At 40.2% G+C, this 21,307-nt stretch overlaps 1 protein-coding gene across 3 annotated transcripts in view; it reads right to left on the bottom strand.

Annotated features, from left to right (window-relative positions):
* Positions 1 to 21,307, bottom strand: part of NFIA (nuclear factor I A) — a 250,563-nt gene that overhangs the window by 40,187 nt on the left and 189,069 nt on the right. For all 3 annotated transcript variants that reach the window (XM_034063557.1, XM_034063559.1, XM_034063558.1), the window contains exon 7: positions 9,074 to 9,202. In XM_034063557.1, the coding sequence (XP_033919448.1) occupies positions 9,074 to 9,202 (129 nt within the window). The remainder of the gene's footprint in view (positions 1 to 9,073; positions 9,203 to 21,307) is intronic.

A 21,307-nucleotide genomic window follows, 5' to 3' on the forward strand; every position in this document is an offset into this window, starting at 1 on the left:
TTTCCCTGTTTGCCTCTAAATAAGGGGCAAGTGGCCATAGACAAGCTCCTTCTGTCATGATATGCAGAAACATTTCACAAAAATTATAAAGTCATTGCTTCCGAAAACCATGCCCAGAGTGATGCATTCCCCGTGTATGAGAAGGGGCTATTACTACTTAGGTGCTTCCGATGGGATATTACAAGTCTCAATCAGTGACTGTAAATTCTTTGAGATCTTCAAATGGAAGATAAAATAGGTCTTTGTCTATTATTTATTTACTTATTGACTTATTATTTATGTATCCCTAAGCAGCTCCATGCTGCCAAACCATATTTCTCTTGGCGTCTTTCAGCCTGTGACATTTATATTTTATTATTGACCTCACTAAATGACATAAAATATAAGTCCTACAACCTCTGAAAATAGGTGGATTCCACATCAGAACTTCATTTCTACCTGCTTTAGGTAGGGGGGAGTTGGACTATTTGACATTATTAAATCTGTTATTTGGGGGGGGGGTTGGAGGCAGGAATTATCCTTCCATCTCAAGGCAAGCATAAATATTTCAAAGCACACATGATTCTAATTCCATTGAAGCTCCTCTGAAACATCCCAGACTTTTTATTGGAAATGAGATGATAATGTATGGTGGCCTGCAACAGATATACCAGTATTTTAAAACTACTGCTATTGGGCCAAGTAATTATGCAGTACAGCTGTTGGTGCTACACTGGATTCTTTAGTGGTTTATGAGTTCATGGTGCTGTGCAGCACAGAAGTAAGAGGATTTTTCACAATGCTGAATTTGAATGCCTCTTCATGTTGGCCTGTCTTGTCTTTTCCCTTCTTGATTTGTAGTAGCCAATAACAAAGTAACCAATAAAATGGGTTGCAGTCATCGATTAAGTTAGCACTTCACATGTCTGAGGCAAATGAAGATGAGCCAGTATTGTGAATTTGATTCAACAGGATGATCAGATAATAAAGAATCAGTTAATTTGAAACAGGTTATAGTTTTCTTCAGATATGTAGAACCCTTCTGAGGCCCTTCTGCTTGAACAAAGGAGCAGTCCTAATAAAGACGCATGGGATCCTTTCTCCCCTGGAATGCTCACTGATGTGGTAAAGGAACTTTGTGATCACACCTGCAGTGCTCAGACAGATTTCTCCACCAGCACGGCCCAACATATGGGAAAGACATATTGATCCATCCACCTTCTATCTCCTCTTCCAGAAAGCGCTGCCAACCCCTTTGAGTCCAGATGACTGGATGAAATTTCTTTCTTCATATAGTCGTTTGAAGTCTTTGAAAGGGTCATTTAATGTTGCTCCTCTCCTGCTCAGGGAAAGCCTACTATCACCCTGCATTCCTGGCCTGTTCAAAGTAGTCGTCTGGGGAATGAAAACCACTGCTCCTTCACAGGCACAAGGGCTAGTCATAGAACCATAGATTCATAGAATGGTATGCGCTGGAACGGACCTTAAAGATCATCTAGTTCCAGTCTCCATCAGACTAGTCCAACAGTGGATTGGCTTCACAATACTCAGATACCTCCTCAGTAAAATGATAATTAAGTTTACTAATAGCTCATTAAACATTGATCAATCTTCCTAGAAATAGTAACAATATCATCATAATGAAACAGGATCATATTTATCAGCTTGTTTTTTTTGAGGCCATTATAATTGGCTTCATTACAATTAAGAAAGTACTTTTTAAAAAGTCATTTCCCTGGAAATGTTATAGAACAGTTTGTTCTGCTGCATATTTCTACTTCAGGCTTCGGAGCTGCTTTAACTCCCTGTGTGCTGTAAGCTTTCTCCTCGCATTTAAGTGATGCAAGTGCCAGTTCAAATTATGCAAGAGGTATCCCACCCTTTGTACCTCAAAGGTACTTATTCTGAAAATTGACCATATTAGAGGACTAATTGGCTAAGCCACCAGGCTGGCTGATGTGAAATGCTTTCAAATACCATGAAACAGCTGTGTTTATCAGAAATATGAAGAGTGACTTTTTAATAAGGAGATCTGGCAAAAATCCAGATTTGTTGAAAGGAACTTACACTTCTGTGTATAATACAATACAAAAGGTAAAGAATGGAAGCCTAAAACAATAGCTTTAAGCCCACAGTTGTTTTTTTTTCTTGTGAGGAAAGCAGTTACCCAAACAAGAAAAAAAATATAATTAAGAAACTTAGGCTGGGATTTGCAGAGGTCCTGAGAGAATTCATTAACTGTGTTCGAATTTCAATGGAAGCTGCGTCCCGTAACTCTTTCAAAGGTTTCTCCAAGTCCCCATCTTTCTTACTGCCCATTAGGAACAGACTTTAGGGTGATAAATGTAGAGCAATCTCTTATTCAGGTTAGCAAGGACTCGCCTCTACTTAAATACTGAGCTGCTGAGGGCTGGACTGACCAGTCCTTGGAATAGCCCTATGGAGGGAGTTCAGATCACTGGAAAACTTCAGTATTGCTTCAGTCACATAATGTTCACAAGGGCTGTTTAGTATCATGTCTGTCAGGTCCCTGGATGAGCTAAATTCAGGCTGATCCTGTCTTGCATTCCTCATTTGCAGTGACAAGGCTGGGAAATCATGAGGTGGGAGAATAAAAAGTAGGCCTTACTCTCTTAGTGTGGTTAAGATTTAGGTGCCACTGATGCTTACTTTGACATATAGGCAAACATAGGTGAAACATTCAAAATGGAATATAAACAGCTGACCAATGCATGAGTTATACAAATACCCTAAATGTGATGGATGGAGGATCTGTTCCTGCCCAGGGACATCAAAATGAAGGACTGACTTGCAGGACATCCATCTCTCAGCTCCAGAAGTCAAGTGCAGGTGGTGGGCTAAGCACTGCTGAAAAAACAGACCTGTGGTATCTCAAGCTGAGGCTGGCTATCAGCCCCTCTTTGCTGTTCTGAAGACCAGAGTGGTATGAGGCACCTGGATCCTTTGATCAGAAATACTCTTTCCATAAGAGATTCTGCAGGAGAAAGTGGGAGGCAGAGGGACACTTTGCCAAGGCCCATGGAGTTCCTAGCAAAAGGAAAATATGCTTAAAGCTGTGTTTGGGCACAGGGTTTATTGGTGTACTCTGGTTTGTGGAGTATTACAGGCTGTTTGTGAAAACCTGTAGAGCTGAACTGTGCTGGTTCCAGATTCTGGCATGGGCAGGGGGCCAGTTAAGTTAGCTATTTAGAGCAGATTGTTTTACAACATGTCAAAATTCTTCTGCTTTTGGGAGATCAGAATACTATAGAACTGGTTACATAGGTACAGAAATAAAAATCATACCTATAGTAAGCACTTCTCCCTTTCAAGATTGTAGCTAGAGGTCAAAACCCCCCTAATTTAACCTATTTGTAGAATTTCCACTGCACCTCAAATGCTGGCAACTTTTGTATAGTATTATTGTTTTTAATACACATGATGTATTCCCATATATAAGATAAAAACTACTGCTAGGAGAATATATCATGTCTTTCTTATAATGAAATGCAGTTGATAAGTTTACAATAGAAATGTAAATTCTCTTAAAACCCACAACCTTTATGTGCGTGATGATATAATTCTGCTTTGATACTAAAAAGGGCATGGTAATGGAATCTGTGACTTTGGAGTGATATATTGCTGTTAAGTTAATAGGACTCCACATTCCCATTTCTAATATCAGTGGTTTTTCCCCCCTTTCATTCTGTAGATGGTAAGCTGATACTACATAAACATTGTTAAAGCTATAGTTCCACGCTACAGTAATTCACTTAACTTTAACGTGATTTATGGTTCTGTCAATAGAGGAGGTTGAAAATCCAGAGCTCTGATGCTTAAACATGGGTTCCATATTTAAAGCAATAATGTGCTTTTTGTGTGTGTCTGAAGCTAGGAGAATTTAACATAAAGCAATGATAAAAATATTATCGTTCACTGCACTGTTTAAAGCATATACTTTAGCTTCACATATACATCAAAGGGAGCAAGGAAACTGAACACAGAATCAGTAAAGGGATGGGAAAAATACTTTGTTCCTGCAGCACTTTATTTTTATATTATTTTTTAGGGATGCATGAACTCCTATTAGTAATTTTAACACTCCCCTTTTCTCATTCTTTTGCTCAGTTAGATCAGCTCCTTTTGTCAGGATGAGTTTAAATCTGGGTCCACTGTGTTAATCACCCCCCTTTCTTCTTTCTGGCACTTACCCTCCAGGCATTTTGCCTCTTTAGGAGATTAAGCGACCAAGTCATCTTGTTGCTCTAACATGTCCTCACTGGAGCAACATATTAACACAACTCCTCTGCAAAAGAGCCCTCTTTAGAAGTTTGCTGCAGGGATGACAAATTAACCCAGCATGGTGTCCCACACATCTATCTCAGTACAAATTATTAGTGTAATAGAGCTTTTAGTTATGCATTTATCTAGTAATTATTGAATGGTTATACAAAACGAAGCTGAGCAATCATGGCCCTTTATGAGGCAATCTCAGTGGGTGGTCTTACAGTTAATTTAGGGTAGGACTGTCTAAGCAGTTCACTCACACACAAATTAGCTGAACAGCCTGCTCCTTTAAATATTTCCTATGTCACAGGCTAACTCTTGACAATACAACAAAGGTAGAGTTTTAATTACACGGTTCCTGACTTTTGTTTAGCTGAAGCTTTAACCGTTTGCAAGCCTTCCCTCTCTGCCCTCCCCTGCCTGGGTTACGGGAGGAGGTGGCAGTTTGGGTAGGATATCTCCTAATTACTAAACCCTGACCTTGAGGCCATCTGTTAGGGAGCACTTTTTCCTTCAGCATCGTGTTATTTCAAAGGGATTGGAGAAAATTAAAATCTTCACCTACACAGTCAGCTCTCCTGATGTAAATTCATCTGTTGGTCAGTGTTAATGCCACTTACAGTTTCTGTTCAACTTTCTTACCCTTGTGGTGTGGCTCTCTCCTCTTTTAGCTGTCCTACATTACCATCCGCTCATCTGAGGTGTCTACATAGGAATGAAGCTGCACTGCTTTGTTTTTGTCAGAACTCAAAGGCAAACAGAAGGTTACATTAGTCTGCCAGCTGACAGCATCGAGGAGTAGTCATGGATAGTTGTGTGAATAGGGTATTACAAAATGTCCTTTTACGATGTGTAGCTCTGGAGTGAGTTAGCAGGCATCGTCACTTTGGCTTGGTAGAAGCTGGTGGATCGGACAGGGACTGATACTTTGGTGACCCTGTGGAGAACTGTGATAAGGAAGGGCACAATGTCTTCCAAGATAAGGGACATAAAGTTTGCGTCACTTTGGCATGAACAGAGTAGTACCCTGCAGAGTTTCCCTGATAGGCCTTGTCCTGATAAAAATCTAAATGGCAATGCTTATTATGGAGAAAATTAATCTAATGGGAGCCACTCCACTAGTTGACTTTCATCCCTTCTTCTTTTTCTGCTCACACACCCACTTCCTTGGATTTTTCCCTTTGTGTTGTATTTCTTGTTTCTCACAATTGTGTTTCTCCTTCATTTATCTTCCTAACATACTATCTCATTCTTGTTTCTTTTTTCTTTCCTTGTCTTTTCTTCTTTGCTTTTTTGGCTTGCAGGATCTATGCTGTCATATTCTGTGGAAATGCTTGAATGCTCTACAGCACAGGCTGCTGGCTACCCTAGGTTTACAAGATCGTGGTAAATTAAACGTTTCAGCCAGCTCCAGATATAAAGTCACTAGAGTGTAAGCAGCACTATGTGGAAGCCTGAAGCCACTTATGCAAGTATTGCTGTCACCCATAGCATCTGAATCCTTCACTGTCTGGTAAAGGGCTCAAGTGGGCTAACGTCTTGGAAACTTTGTAAGATGCCAGCAAGTACATGGTGGCTTTGCAATAGTGCAGTGAGCTACACTGACCACCAAATACTCTAACTTGCAGGTAACAAAAGTATGCTGTTAGATAGAGATCTAACTGCTTGAATTTTCAATGCTTTGAAATAAATTTGAAAACTGATAGTGATGCTAAAGCCACCCTATAGGTGATCAATTTACCATCTGCCAGATACTGAATCCTAGCCACGCTGGTCCAGAGAAGACATATGGTGCATTCATAGAGTCATGCCCAAAAAACTGCCATCATCAAGTGAGGCTCCATGAATCACTTTGCTCGCTTATCACCAAAGAAACTTAGATCTTACCACCATCTGTTGGAACTACTGAGGAGTCACTGAAGCATTGGCATCCATGCGCCAGCACTCACTGCACATCTGGTCCTTTGGTCAGCCAGCTCAGATCCTCTCGGCTGGCTACTGCCCAGCTGGGTTGAGTACTGGCAGCAGCACCAGTGCAGACAGGAAACTAGTGCACAGGCTTCCACAACACAGTATGGACAATTCCATGAGAACAGAGGTTTTCCAACTGGTTCATTGAATGGAGAACCTTATAACTAAGAAATCCTCTCAAGGATCTACTCCTCCTCTGAGCAAGTTTTGTTTCCCAAATGACTCACTGGGAAGGGGATTCAGTATCCTGGGATACCCCAGCATAAGACGTGCACTGTATTCTAAGGAATGTTTGGAAATGTGTGAAAGATTTGGGAATATTCCTGAGAAGTTATAAATCGCTGGTTGTCAATGACAACACCTGCCATGGATAGTCTACAGCTTCTTCTCTGCTGTCTATTTTGATCAAGCTTTTACAAATGCATCTCATACACACATCCAAGTGATAAACTTGCACATAAGAACATCGGAAGGAGACTGAACCTTCTTGTAATCATTCAGTTGGCTGAGGAGCTTACTCTGATGGTGACCTACTTACTCATGACTTCCCTTTCTCTGAAATCTCTGCAGACTGAAGATTAAATCTTGCTCTTACTTTTTTGGATACCAGTCGGAATGACTTGCCATTGACCAGTTACATACTGTGTATGCATCCAAAGAGAATGCAACATGTGTAATATATTATACGTATAATTCCTGCAGAAAGATACAACTTCCAGTAACTACTGGTGGATATTAATTGCTCAAAGATTATATCCTCTCATACAATTACATTATAATCTTTATGTTGCCACTTTTGATACCTGAAAAGCTTCTCTCTTCTGCTCACTGTCCTAAAGTACACTGGAGGCAATGGGATAAAGAACAAAGCTGGATTTGCAGAAAATAATCCATCTCAGTATATGACCTTTTATGAACAGAATGATTGTTGTATAAGGGAAATAAACACAGACAGTGTGCTGTGGGAGAATACTGAAAAGGAGTGTCCAAAAAGAACAATGAAAGAAGTCTGGAACAAGACTTTTTCCAGGATGATGACACTTAAAGATTCCATGGATGGATTCAGTGGGATTTTTTCCTCAAAGCCCGAAAGACTTTGTGAACAAGAATATAATAGAAGATGCTTCTAAAATGATGATGCAGAAGAACAGTTATGGTTAACCTGTTAGGAACCACAATGACTAGAAACTGTGTTACTTCTTCATGGAGTTAGCAAAGACATCTCCTTCCAAACAAACAAAATTTGGGAACTGCAGTCATTGTATTTGCTCTTTCCAATTCTGGCTGTCTTTGAATGCCCTTCTCACCTAGCTGATGGATATCCCCTGGTGCACAGAAAAAGTCTGCGTGAAAACAGACTGTAGATGAGATAGATTTAAACAAGGCCTCACCAGTGATACATTTCCTCTCTCAACCACACAAAAAGCCAAAATACAGAGGGTCTAAACAGGGGCAGAAAAAAGCATTCAATGATCTTGAAAAATAAGTGTGAGGTAAAACATAGCTAAATAAAGAAAAGCCTAATAAGTAATTAATCAACAACCCAAATGTAAAAGGCTAAACTTTTAAAAGACAGGAATTCAGAGTCAATTGATGTGCACTGAATATAATGTTAATGGAACATTCATATTATTCATACTTATATCACCAATTAGTAAGGCTTTTAAAAGAGGATACGTTTGCCAGATAACTCAGGGCCAAATTTCAAGGGAAATCTGTGTAGGACTTAGATGCCTAAATATCTTCTGAGGATCTAGTTGTGTGACTAAGGGTAATAAATAATTCTTAAGGGATTGACCACAACAAATCAGACTACAACAAGCAGATTTAACAAAGCCCAAAACCCCATGAAGTGCAATTCTGACCTCACTTCAACTTAGTGCACTAAGTCCACTACTTCACACTGCATCACCTGGACTGTGCAGACAAAGAGGCTCCTCATGGTTTACACTGTCCTTAGTAAACCCACACTAATGCCAAACAGCCATTTCAAGATAATTTCTGGTATGGATTGCTAATATGTCCTTTTATGCTTCACCATTCAACCAATTCCTTAATAATTTTCTCCAAATGAGACAAAATTTCACAGCAGAAAGAAATGTCACAACCATTCATTCCTATTTTTATATGTTCCAAAGAGGTTTGTAAGAAGATTCATTCATTTGTTTATACTACTATGCCCAAGTGAGTTCCTTTTCAAATGTATTGCATTCAGTTTCCTAGGCTAAATGCAAATGCATCTTTCTAACAGAAAAGTATAAGCACATCCAGACCCAGAGGACATCTCTTTTACTTGGGAAGTCAGTCAGAAGAGTACTGTAAAGGAAACCAGCCAAAGCATTGCAAGAACCAACTTCAAAGGAGTCTCCTAGCAAAGCAGCTCTTTAGCACACTGATACCCACAACAGGAGCACTAAAGGACTGGCCAAAACAAAGCCACAGTGCTGTAAGGCAGGCATGGTTCAGAATGAGTGATGGGTCCCTATCTCAAGCAGTTTAGACTCAATCTATGTTATGAATGGACACAAGCAGAAGACACTTTCCGTAACACACTCTGTCCCTTTCCCCACCCTCTTCAAATAAAACCCCAAGCTCCCAGAAACCACCTTAGGCACTCTTGAGTGGTCATCGGGAGTTTTACCAGACAGCCCAGCCTAGCAAAACCAAATGCAGGTCTTGACAACTAAAACCTCCTGGTTATCGAGCTTCTGAAGCACAGCCCCTCACTGAGTGGGGTCACACGTGGCGATGACTTTCCATGGGAAGGCGCTGGGATGGACACTGGGTGTCCTGGCTAATGTTTAAGCTGCCTGGGGGCTCTTGGGTTAAGCCTCACCTCTGGGTCCTGTAATGACAGGTCGATGGTGCTGTGTGAAAGCCGTTCCAAGGGAGGAGGTCTGCGAAGGCGAGGGACTGCTGAAACCAGACTTCTCTGACTTCTTTAATGTAGTTGGCGATGGCATTCCTGGCAAGAATGATTGATAAGTGCAATTTAATAATGCTAGGTCATGGAACGACAGCCTATGCATTGTGAAAGTGGGTGCAGAAGCAGCTAGATAAACTTAAAGGACAAATGAAATGGAATACAACAGTAAGCTGAAAGCTCACTTTTATTTGTGGTCTTTTTCTTTGAGGCAGAAGAGGCCATGGTTTGCTCTGAGCAATGAGTACTAAAAGGCAGCCATATTTTTCTTTTGACTCTGAAATATGGATAAGATGCAGCTTATTATTGCTACTGAAACCTACTCTGCTTTATTTTTAGCAATCTGTAATAGCTGGAGCATTTGGATTTTTACAGGCTTTTTATGAGTTCTGTCTTTCACTCACTGGTTTAGTAGATTATTGCAAATGGATCTTTTAAATGTGCTGCACGACTCAAGGCACAACTAGAGAATGGAGTTTTCTGAGTTCAACCTCTGCCTCTCCTTACTCTCTTGACTTCAAAGGTATTCAAAAGTAATACATTTATGTGGCTCCCTTTTGCTTTCAGATTTTTTTAAAGGGTGAATGGTATTTGTGTCTTGATATTAGAAGCCACACTGGAATTACTTCAGAGTTGTTATTATGCCCTTGAACTATATCAAAGGCTTCCAATGAAAATCTGAGTTAAGTTGCCATCGGGTGAAACCTCTCCCGTGGACAGGCAGGACTGGTGTAACAGTAATAGGATCCGTTTGTTATACTCTGTAAGAATAACTCCTGTTGGTATCATATCAAGCCCATGGCACTAAAGAAATTAGCGGAATGAACGTATTGCAAGAGTCTCTTAAAATCCAAGCCTTTTCCACATACAGTTTATGCTTGGATAATACAGCATATAGATGAAGAATGCATATGTGTATCTCTATTATTTTTTATATCTTTATAGTTCTAGAGGCATATGGGCATTCTGATCATCTGCACATGCTCTGAAAACACAGTATTTCCAGTACATACAGTGCATCAGACATTTTGCATATCTGTAGGGATACAGCAAAACAAAGGTGCAGAGTAGTTGAGATTTCAGGTGCAAAAGCGACGTATCAGCTTATGTGGAAGTTGAACTTCCACTAGTAAAGTCATTCCACCTTATTTCCAACTCTGTGTTTTATAGAATTTAATTGTTAAAAAGTAAAGAGAGAGGCCTGGACAATATTATCTCTGGGCAATATTATTAACTTTATATTTAATAGTACTAGTTTTATAGTCCCTGGGATGTTGATTGCAATATGCGGGAGCCTTCTTGTACTTTATATGCTGCACTGCTGGGGTCTTAATGGTTTCAGTGAGGTTTTACAGTTTATATTCCAGAAAGTTAAATAAAGGAAGGGAATGGTTAGAGTTCCAGTGTTGTATTTGCAGCTTTCTGTCTTGAAACTGTTTGCTAAACATGTTGGTTGTGGTGGCTTTTTCCTCATAGCAGGAAAGGTTACGTGCTTAATCTTGTAAAAATAAAAGTTTAGAACTGATGGATTATTGTGTAAGAAAAATACTTTGTTGGGTATTTTTCATATTGGTCTTAAGGACTTTGGAGTAGGGACAAAAGCAGAGTTTGTTCATTTGGGGGGTAAGAGAAAAGGAGACTGTTTCAGTGAAATATTCCAATGAAGCCAGCTGATTTTTTGGTCATGTTGGCATGTAACTTAGTTATCGTCCTGTGTTTGAGTGTCTATATTCAAGAGAAGGATGCTCAAAAGAAGTAACGGTGCTGTTGATCCACATTTCCTTATGATGGAGGAACTGGGGATGGAAACACCAAATGAGCATCAACCTCAACCCTAAATGTAAAGTCAAGGGTCAGTGGCAATATTTGGGTTTAAGGAGGGGTAGAGGAACTGTGCTGCTGGCAGCAAGGCCATGGGTACATCTCCTTTGTGTTGGGTTGTGAAAGGGGAGAGATTTGTCCCCTAGGATGGTTTTAACATAGCAGGCTTCATCCCTGTAAGTGCAAAGTATCATGGACAGAACAAGGACTCTTGATGCACAGGGATTATCTCAGTAAAATATGCCTGCTAGTGAGCTGCTCTAACTGTAAGGTTGTGCAGCATTTATAGGGATGCACAAGGCCCTGCATGGAGCTGACGGTTGTGCAGCCCATGAGCAGCAATCCAGGAAAGGATATGAGTACCAGTACCCTGAACAGCAATGGAGGTGATGGAAGGAGTAAGATCTCCAAGTCTATGCACAATATGGTTCAGATGGCTCACGAACTTCCTGCTTTCCCCATATGCTCTTCATGGTTATGGGGAAGCTAAGAAAGCTTCTGAGAGAGTGAAAAGCTATTCTTTTACCCCCATGCTGAAAAAACTGCTTGACTCATCTAAACCACAGAAGGAGGAAGGGGCAGAGAGAACAGTGGAATATGGTTTAAATCTGTTCATGTGAATGTGTCCAAACACTGGAACATTAGGAGCTTCAATGAAGCTGAGGGATGACCTTACACTGTGGCAATGCTTAGCAGTGTCATGTTCATATGGGGATGAATTTTGTAAGGATGAGGCAGGAAGACAAACTGAAGCACTGATAATTCGTTCCTACTTTTGCTATATTTGTTTGTTATCGTGGCTCTGATTGCCATTATTATCATCACTACTTTGTTTTTATTTCAGAGTATTCTGCAATGTATTGGTTTGGAGCAGTCCAAATCTACCATGTTTTGATTTTGTTTGAGGTTTGTAATGACACATTTTAGTTTGAGTGATCATATCCATCAGATCTCGAGACAAAAATGGCTGCTTCCTAGTTCAGAAGAATATGCAAACAGGAGCTTAATTACATCACTTAATATTGACCAAGAGAAAGAGTAAGATGAGCTTGCCAGCTCATTTCCAAAGCATGTTTTGTCCTTTAAGAGGGGAGGGTATGACAGAAAGTTAGGCAGTGCAAAGCAATTAGCATCATTCACATTTTATGTTGCGCCAGCATGGTGCTCTAGCAGCAAAATTCAAACATTCTTTGAATGGGTTAATAAAAGAAGAAATACAGTCGGCATGCAAGAAAAAGGTTTCCAAGAACAAGCCAAAATATGTCCCATTCTTCTAAATTTATCACAGCCATGTCACATTATCCTTGAGACTGCCAGGAATGTCAATTTTTTTTGCAATTTAAAAAAAATATCTCATTTAGCACCATATGTTTGGTTAATGTGCCTGATATATCCTGCGTATTCTTTAGTCCATCCATTCCTAATACTCATTTTCTTTTTTCCCCCTTTGCTAAGCCATATGTTACAACTCTGGTCATTCTATCGAAGCTGCTTTCAGGAGTTGAGAGTGAGAGCAAAGGGAACTCTGGTTTAATCACCCAGAAAAATTCCGAGCTGCTACTACAAGTCCCGCTCTTGGGTAAGCAGCTTCAACACTTGAGTTAGCATCGTAGGTGCCCGGTGCCTATGAAAATCAGGCCACCTATGAGACACCCTGGTGTGTGTTAACAACTGTGAGGCAGGAACTAAGATAAATGACTAAATATGGCACTAGGTGTTTAATTTTTGGCACCCATGGTGGAGACTCTTGGCTAGTTTTAAAGGTCTTCTGTTTCATACCTAATGAGTTTTAACACGTTTAGTGGTCCCCAGTCCACAGCTTCCCCTCCTGTGTTGCTCAGGGATGCAGGAAATTAAAAAGTTAAACTGAAGCTACCCCGGGCAGAGCCTAGGGAGGATGCTGCTGCCTTGCATGGCTTTCCTCTGCATTGTTCCCGTGAGCTAATGAATACTGGGGACCACTGCACTGAAGACCAGATTTCAGCACTTCACGTGGCCCCAAGGACAGGGTAGTGCCAACTCATAAGGACACCTCCGAGTACTGACTCTATCTCCTCTCTGGTACAGGCCAGCAACAAATTACAATATCCCCCAACCCGGCTCAGCTGCGCTGGCCGGTGAATAGGGAATGCAGCCAAGGATCCTCCCCGTTCCCTGCCTCTTTCTATCCATCTGCTCCAAGCAAGGAATAAACAAGAACAGCCAGAACACAACGGCTGGGTAACCCAGGTGGGGTTTAAAAGTGTTTCTTACTATTCTGTGTACAGGACTGTTGTCCAAATCACAATCACACCTGGCACTCTCAGGCAACACAGATTTCCTAACTCAGGTCTGAGTCTCCTCTGAATGTTATTTAGAGTGCAAGAGAAGGAAATCAGACTTGGTCTATTTTCATCTTATGGCAGCTTTTAACTACAGAATAAATGGAAAAGTTAATTGCTAAATAAAAAAGAAAATAAAGGGATTGGTGGCGTAAAACACAGATGGAAGTCTGAGTGGGTGTGTAACTTACTGTACTTGTGTTCATGTGATTCTATAAGTATGTGTATGCCAAACATATATGGTCTTAGCCTGTTCCCATTAACATGGATCTGTTTTGTTTTTTTTCCACTGGACTGAGGGAACCAGATCAAAGACCATGATGGTGCTAAATGGAACAAGATGTGTACTTTGGGATTTTTTTTCCAAAAGGAAATATTAATTTGACATTGGTTTTTCAGTTGAAAAGAATTTTAATTGCAGTACACAATAAGCAGAAAATTCAGACAACAATAATCTTGAAACTGTTAGCAGCATTATTATATTTCTATCAAGGAATCTTGTGTGCCTTTTCAACATTAGAGCTTTCTGAATTTTCATTAATTTGGCATTTCCCTAAACACACAAGTTATTTGGTTCATTCCACATCATGCATCACACCCTCCTGCTCAATGCATAATGCAAGCGTAAATGGGATCCTTGTCCTGGAGAGACTCTGGTTACTGGAGCCATTGCACGGATGTTGAAGTCCCGCAGTAAGACTTTCCAAAACTCTGCACTTCGCAAACCTCCAGCCCAAGTTTAATCAGTGAATGCACAGGAATACTTCATGTTCCTCATCTTCTAAGGGGCACTGGAGCATTGTGATGGGTTTAATTCCTCTACCTCCTTATGTTTGCCAGTACTAGAAACGCACCACATAAAAGTCTTCCTTGAGTACAGCTAAAGATCTTCAAATTTTCATGTATGAGGCTGATTTATATTTAAATGGACCAGAAAATGATGTGTGAGGATTGAATGCATTCCCGGAACAAATAAACATCTATGAACCTATTTTCCATACACCTATGTACCTTACTAATGGAGGTACTGAAATTAGGATTGACTTTGATGGAGTGAACAGAATCACAGCAGTGTAAGAGAAGAGCAGTTCCCCTTCTTTCCAAATCCATAGCTCTATCTGTATCTATACGTGTATATCCATCCAATCCCACTTGATTAATCACTCACATTATTCTGACTGCACACATCTTAAACAATAACTCCATCTCAAGTTAGCCACACTAGGTAGACCAGCTAACGTTCGCCTCCAGAGACAACTTTTGGATAATTACACCAATATGCCCAGTAGCTCTCTGCCACTAGATTCCTGATGGAGATTCATAATGAAAGCTATGAATGGAATATGGTCTGGATCTTCCCTCTCAAGGGACACTATGAAAAGGAATCACAGAAGCTCAGGTATTACCAGGTGGACCATGAACTTGACAACATGCAGAACAAATAGATGATGCAGAAAAACAAGTTGGCTGTTAAAGGAAAAAAAAAAACTGATACATGGGAAGAATTTTTCAAGGAATTTTCATCCTTCTGTGCAAATCATTCCAGCAATTTCATTGAAATCACTATCAACAGAAATGTTGAGCCGCTGCTCTTTTTGTTTTTCCTGGGGAATTCTTAATTTCAAGCGTCTTGGAATTTTGATGGCTAAACTACTGTCAATCATGGTAAGTCTGTTCTATTTAGTGCTCAGCAAACTTTGTCATCAGCTGAGATATGATCAGGCTAACTGCCATCCATCAGTTTACTGTATTAGCTGCTCCAGTATACACAAAATACAACGCAGATGGAATTTCACTCATCCTAATGAAGTGCTCTTTAGTTTCTATGTTCTGAATGGATACTTGCTCCCCTGGTTGCCTTCTGAGTTCCCGTGTTCACTGATTAACTACCTGCCAGCGAGGACCTCGCTTCACAAGACTAAATCCAGCTGTGGATAAACAGTGATTTTACAGAGGAAAAACGAAAGCTCCCCCTCTATCCACTTATCAAACTACTGCATATGCATCACCAACACACACAACCAGTTTCCTCAGAACTCGACATCTGACAGATCATCAGGAAAACAGAGCTAATCTATCCGTACCCATCAACATTGTATCATAGGTGACTGCCAGATACTTAAGAAGCTCTCCAAAAGAAATGTCACAACTCTTTTTCAAGACACTACAAAAGAAATGTTCCAAATAAAATAAAGCAAATGCACATACAAGTAAATGAGCCAAAGAACTTAATAAAAAGAGATTGATTAAAATGAGGACCAGAATGTTCAAAAGGGCTGAGAGAGAGAGAGGTGCCAAAGGCGCATTAAATGGATTCAATGGCTTCAGGTTTTAAATGCTTTTGGACTCCTCAGCAATTTTTAGCCAAAAATGATAATTCAAGTTAGAATCAAAATTCTGATGTCACTTAGGGAAAAGAAGGTTGATATTTGCCCTTTGCAAATGAGCACTGCACCATTTACAAAGGAGGAATATCAGTTTATCCTGATGGAAAATCTTGCCTATAGATTTCTAAAACCATGTGCTACAATATTCACCATTCTTTTAAATCCTATCCCATTAAAATCTGCCTTAAATCATTTGGCACAATGCTCCCATAGAGTGTATTACTTTATCTGCTTGTGTCTGTGTTTACAGCATCATCCGATTGTTTTAGATCTCTTTAGATCTCAAAGCATCCCTCCTTTGTCACCCAAGTGGTTCTTTCAATAATGAACTAGTACTCAACACATTACCTATTTCTTCAAAGTACAATTTAGTGGGGTTTAAATTTAAAAACTTTAATCAGAAGTGTAATAAATAGCAAGATAACAGTTCAGTTTTCCCTTTGATTTAATGTTGGTTTCAGTATCATTTTGCACTTATAAATATATTGTAATAAGAACTTCTTTTTTTCCCAATGACGTCTTTAGACGTCTCGTCTGAAATTCATGACTGCACTTGTTTCATTTCAAATGGTATTTGAGAGTTTTTCAGCATACTTGGCAGATTAGATATAGCAGCAGAGACAAACTGCAGCCATCCATAGGAGAATATACCTTTATGTGGGTGCTTTGGGGATGGAACATCTATAGCTGCAAGGCAAAAAAATGCCATCATAAATTTGGATGGCATTTACAAAGCCCTCTAAAAAGTCTTTGCATATGATTATAGCTGAGGTATAATATTTTTGCAAGTAAAAGACCCAGAATAGATTTATGTTTCAACTATATCTTCCTGAGATGCATATGGATGCTAAATTGCAAGTGATACTAAAGGGAATTTTAGTAACTGAAGAGGATGGAGTCAGATTCCCTGTGTTTTTTTATATTATTCTTTATTTTCTCAAAAATAATTTGCTCATTATTTGCATGTCATCAAAAGATCATTGGCTATCCAGGCTATATATAATATTGATGGCTGCTAAATGCCGAAGGCATGAGATGGAGATGGGGAAATATGTAGATTTTTTCAACCTCTGACCTCAGTTACTGCATGCTAACGTTTCTAAATGACTTTTATGATGTCAGGACTAAGTTTGGTGTTAATATTGGTTTTGAAGACTTAGTCGATGTAAACTGCCCTGAACATATGTTTTAATTAATAAAAGAGCTGTGGTCAGGATTGAAAATAGCTCAGGTAATTTACCATGTACTGTAAAGTCACCTGATTTCTGCACAGTTTGAGGTGAAGAGTTTATACATTACTCTGAAGAAAGCAAGAGTTGCAAACTGAATTCATGTGCATCATACCAAGCTGAAATGGATTTGGAATTTGACAGGTCAAGAGTGTACTCATGGAACTGTTATGTATTGCTATCCAGTGGTTCTGGGTCGTTTTACCATATGACTGCCTACGCTTGACAGTCACAGGGCTCAACAGTCATCTCATTTCTCCATAACACAAGAAATCATTTGTAGCTGACCTACAGCTGCTGTGCTCTTTCACTGGCAAGTGTCCATTGCCAGTGTAGGCTGGTGAGCCCCCGCTGGAATGGCGCTGCCGACCTGCCACTGGGCAGCAGGGACATAAACTGCTTCCCAATGGATCGGATCTCAGGCAGGTGATATCAAATAAGAGAAATCAGCCTCATTTTTCTGCATTCCCAATGGTTTTAGGATTCTGGGATGAACAAAGAATCCACCTGCAAAAAATACATAACCCTCCCATTGCAGAGAAGGCAGAGCACAGCAGTTTGGCTTTGGCATCATTTCCAAAGGAGCTGTGTATGACCATGCTGCCTGCAGGTCTGCTCGTGTGATCTGCCCAACACCTCTCTCATCTACTGAGCAATTTAAAACACATCTGACAGAGAGGCAGAGAGGAAAAATTCCCCGCGAGTTCCATGAACACAGGCATGGGAAGGGCAGAGGTAACATGTCAGCGCTCCCTCCAGTGCTGTCACTCTGGCAAAGTGCTCAGCGTGACTGCTCTCCTCACTAGAAACCAGAGAACCCACACGAGAGGGACACCTGGTACATCCCCCCCAACCAACACAAAATGTCTATGCACCGAGAACAAGAGCATTGGCATTGTTTGAATAAGCACACCCACCATGTAGTGCTCCGCGGTGTTCGGGGTTTCTTAGATATCCTGATTTTATAAAAAGAAAGTAAAAGAAGAAAAAAGAAACAAGGTGAGAGAGAACACTATCATATTTTGTAGCAAGCAGGATACTGTGTGAAATCTTGGCCCAGTGAAGTGATAAGGGGGAAGCTTTCAGTTTGCTTAAGGGAAAAGTTACGAGCAAATAGTAAAATTACCAAAACACCACATTGCAGCAAACGGGTGCATTTAGGTTCAATTAAGCTGTAAAAAGGAAAATGGCACTTTAGCTTATGAAAACAAAGGGACAGAGGGAGCTATCAGAAGCAACTTGGTAAGATTTGTATGCATGAGGATGCTGCTTCACTGGACCAAGAAAGCTACAGTATGGGACAGGATTTTTCTTTTATTAGACACTTTGCTAGATAGCTTTGTTGAACCTCAGAAACGGCTGCTCTGGCATTATGAAATAATCCTACATAACTTGATCTCATGAGCTTAGGAACACAGAAAAATAGCCATGCCAAATCAGATTACAGGGATCCACCTAGTCCAGTATCCTCTCTCTGACAGTGGCAACTAAGGGGTGCCTAGAAAAAGAGTAAAAAGACCAGGGAAAGCATACAGTGGTAATTCTCCAAAATACTCTCCCAGCCTCCAATGATTTGTGATTCAAGGGCTTCTAGGACAAAGTTGATAGCATGGTATTGAAGGTACTCGAATCCAAATGCACAGATTCACACCCCCCTCCTCCCCTTTTTTGGAATTCTACCCCCATGAGATCTCTACCAGTCACACAGAAAAGGTTTCACAGTTTGGTGCTGGCAAGTCCACTGTTCTTGCCACTAACTCGGAATGAGCTAACAGCTTTCAAGCCCAATGATGTTATGTGTATAAGAGCATCCAACACTTTTTCCTGCGTTAAAAAAAGTGCTATGTGTGCTGAGGTGCTCCAAGTGTAAATACTTTGGGAGATTTGATATATATATATATTTTTTTTTGTTGTTTTTTAAAAAGCAAGAATCTGGCTGTAAATTAACATTTTTCAGTATATGTGTAAAACACATGTTTCAGAAGAATAGAAGAGAGAAACTGTCACTCACTGGGAAGCTTTAGAGCTATCTGGCTCCCTGGGAAACTGCATGCAACTATTCTGGTGTCCAAGGGTTTGACCAGTGAGTTTCCTCTTCCTGCAAAGAATGAATGCAGAAGTAATAGAAAGTCTGAGGGGGAAGATTTTAGCAAATGGCTAAAGATAATCCTATTCTGCCCACTCCAGCAGGTAGGAAGCAGGTGGTGGTGGTAGAAGAAAAAGGGTGGGAAAGGAGAAATGCCTGCCTTCCCCTCCCAGCAGCTGGCATAGGGGAAGGGCAGGATTCTAACCTAGGAGGGACTCGCACACTCACAGCTCTGAAATCCCTTTGTGATGCTGCATTTGATCTGCAACGATGCCGACAGGTCATGGCAGTCCCACCACCGGCACACAATGTCAGGACGTTCTGCTCTGATTAGCTGGGGTCTTGCTGTGACTCCCTTTTAGGATGGAGCATGGCTCACCGGCACTTGGTGATTGAAACTGAGCACACTGGGCTGGCGTAGCTTCATTAACACTACCAGGCACATAAAACCCCGTATGCCCAGACTGGAACAGTGGCTCCTTAAGCACTGTGCTTTTCTTTTACCATCCACTTTTTAGGGGAGTTTTGCTTTTCTAAAGTTTTAATTTCCTAACCAAATTGGTGTCTCCGTGTGAATACTTTTTACTTCATTTACAAAAAGAATTGGTAAAAGTAAGGGTCTAAAATAAAAGCTTATCCTTCTGTTTTTGATGGCATATTGACTTTTAAAGGCAGGAGTGACTATTCCGGAGTCCCTGTAAACTTTACTTAAAGCAAAAAAAAATTAGAAAGTGATCAAAAAGTTTTAGAGAGGAGAGCAGAAATATCATTTTAAGCCTCTTAAAATTGCCTGAACTGTGAAATCAAGTAATGAACACTAGAAAAGGATCTGTCAGCTGGAATCAAAGCTTAGACTAGTCAGCATTTTCCTCCTAAACCTTATTATGGCAAAGATTTTTCATCTCTGCACTCTGTTCATCCCAACAAATAAACCGACTTGACCTCCACCTGTTAGCCGGTGAAGTCCGCTGTCATCGTTGACTAAACCCTATTCTTTCCCTTCAAAGCCCTCTGCACCACTGAGAAGGTGGGAAGACACAGCTGTGCGCTGATTTAAATTGATACCAGTTCATAACCAGACAGCATTTCACAGTACAAATTACAAGCAACAGAGGAGAGGGAAAAAAAAAGAGGAGTCTGTAGTGCCAATGAGTTCTGGAAGGGGGCAACATTTTTCATCAATTTAACAGTGAGGTTTTCATACAGGTTCTTTCTATTTTTTTGTGTGATTTTATGAACTAGCATTTGAGGCAAGAAATATTTTGCTTATGCCGTTCCAATGAACCTGTGCTAACACCACATAGCAAGAACTGGAGAACACAGCGGCAGCTATTTGCGTTGCTTTAATGTCTCAGAAGTTGAATGCATTATTAACTGTTTCAAAGAGGTTCAGCTCCAAAGGCCTGTGGGTTTCTAGACTCAGAAACAAGTCACAGCTATATAATGTAACATTGCTAAATAATAATAGAAAATAAAGTTATGGAACACAGAACAGCAAGATATGTCATGAGGAAAACTGTAGAGCTACAGCAGTCAGTTCTTCAAATAGATCATCATGACAAAACCACGTAAGGAGGTTGCTAATACAAAGACATATCAGAAAAAAGCCATTTCATATAAAGTTGGACTTCTCTGGGTGATTAATGCTACGTTCAACAAAGGAGACAGTGTCTGTCTAATTACATTAAATACTTATCTTCTAGGGATTGGCAGGGTGTTTCTGCTCAATGTCACTTTTCATGACAATGTAATGATAGATCCGTTTACTTACCAGTGCCATTAGCAAAAATTGTACTGTTTTCTCAACTGCCCTCATATCACGAAAATATTTGATTAACACACTGTAGCTTATCTAATACTCTAAGCAACATATTCTGCATAGTTTTCTCTCTATTAAAAGAACAAGATTACAGCTTGTAAAATTTTTATTGCACTCACACAAAACTAAATGAATAATGTGTGATAGAGCTCAAGTAGCTCACTGCTTCACAAACCAGGTTTATTTAACTTGTACTTCAAATATTAAGCTTTTGGGGTAACAAGCAAAGAAACAAAGTCAGCACTCTGAGGCACTACTTCCCGTCCAGTCTTTAGTTATTAGTTCCTTTGCATTTCAGCTCATCTCTTGGAACTTTAGATACCTTAGGAAGCAACACAAAAAAGAAAATATAAGGAGGGTTTTCATTCCTTTGCTGAAAACCAGATATGGCCATCTCCCAAGCCTTTAAAATTCACCACATTGTGAGCTGCCTCTTCAGAGTCATGCTACTGTGCCAACATCCAAAGAACAATAAACCCCTGGA

The sequence above is a fragment of the Melopsittacus undulatus genome, chromosome 6 (genome assembly GCF_012275295.1).
Source record: "Melopsittacus undulatus isolate bMelUnd1 chromosome 6, bMelUnd1.mat.Z, whole genome shotgun sequence".
NCBI classification, from domain to species: domain Eukaryota; kingdom Metazoa; phylum Chordata; class Aves; order Psittaciformes; family Psittaculidae; genus Melopsittacus; species Melopsittacus undulatus.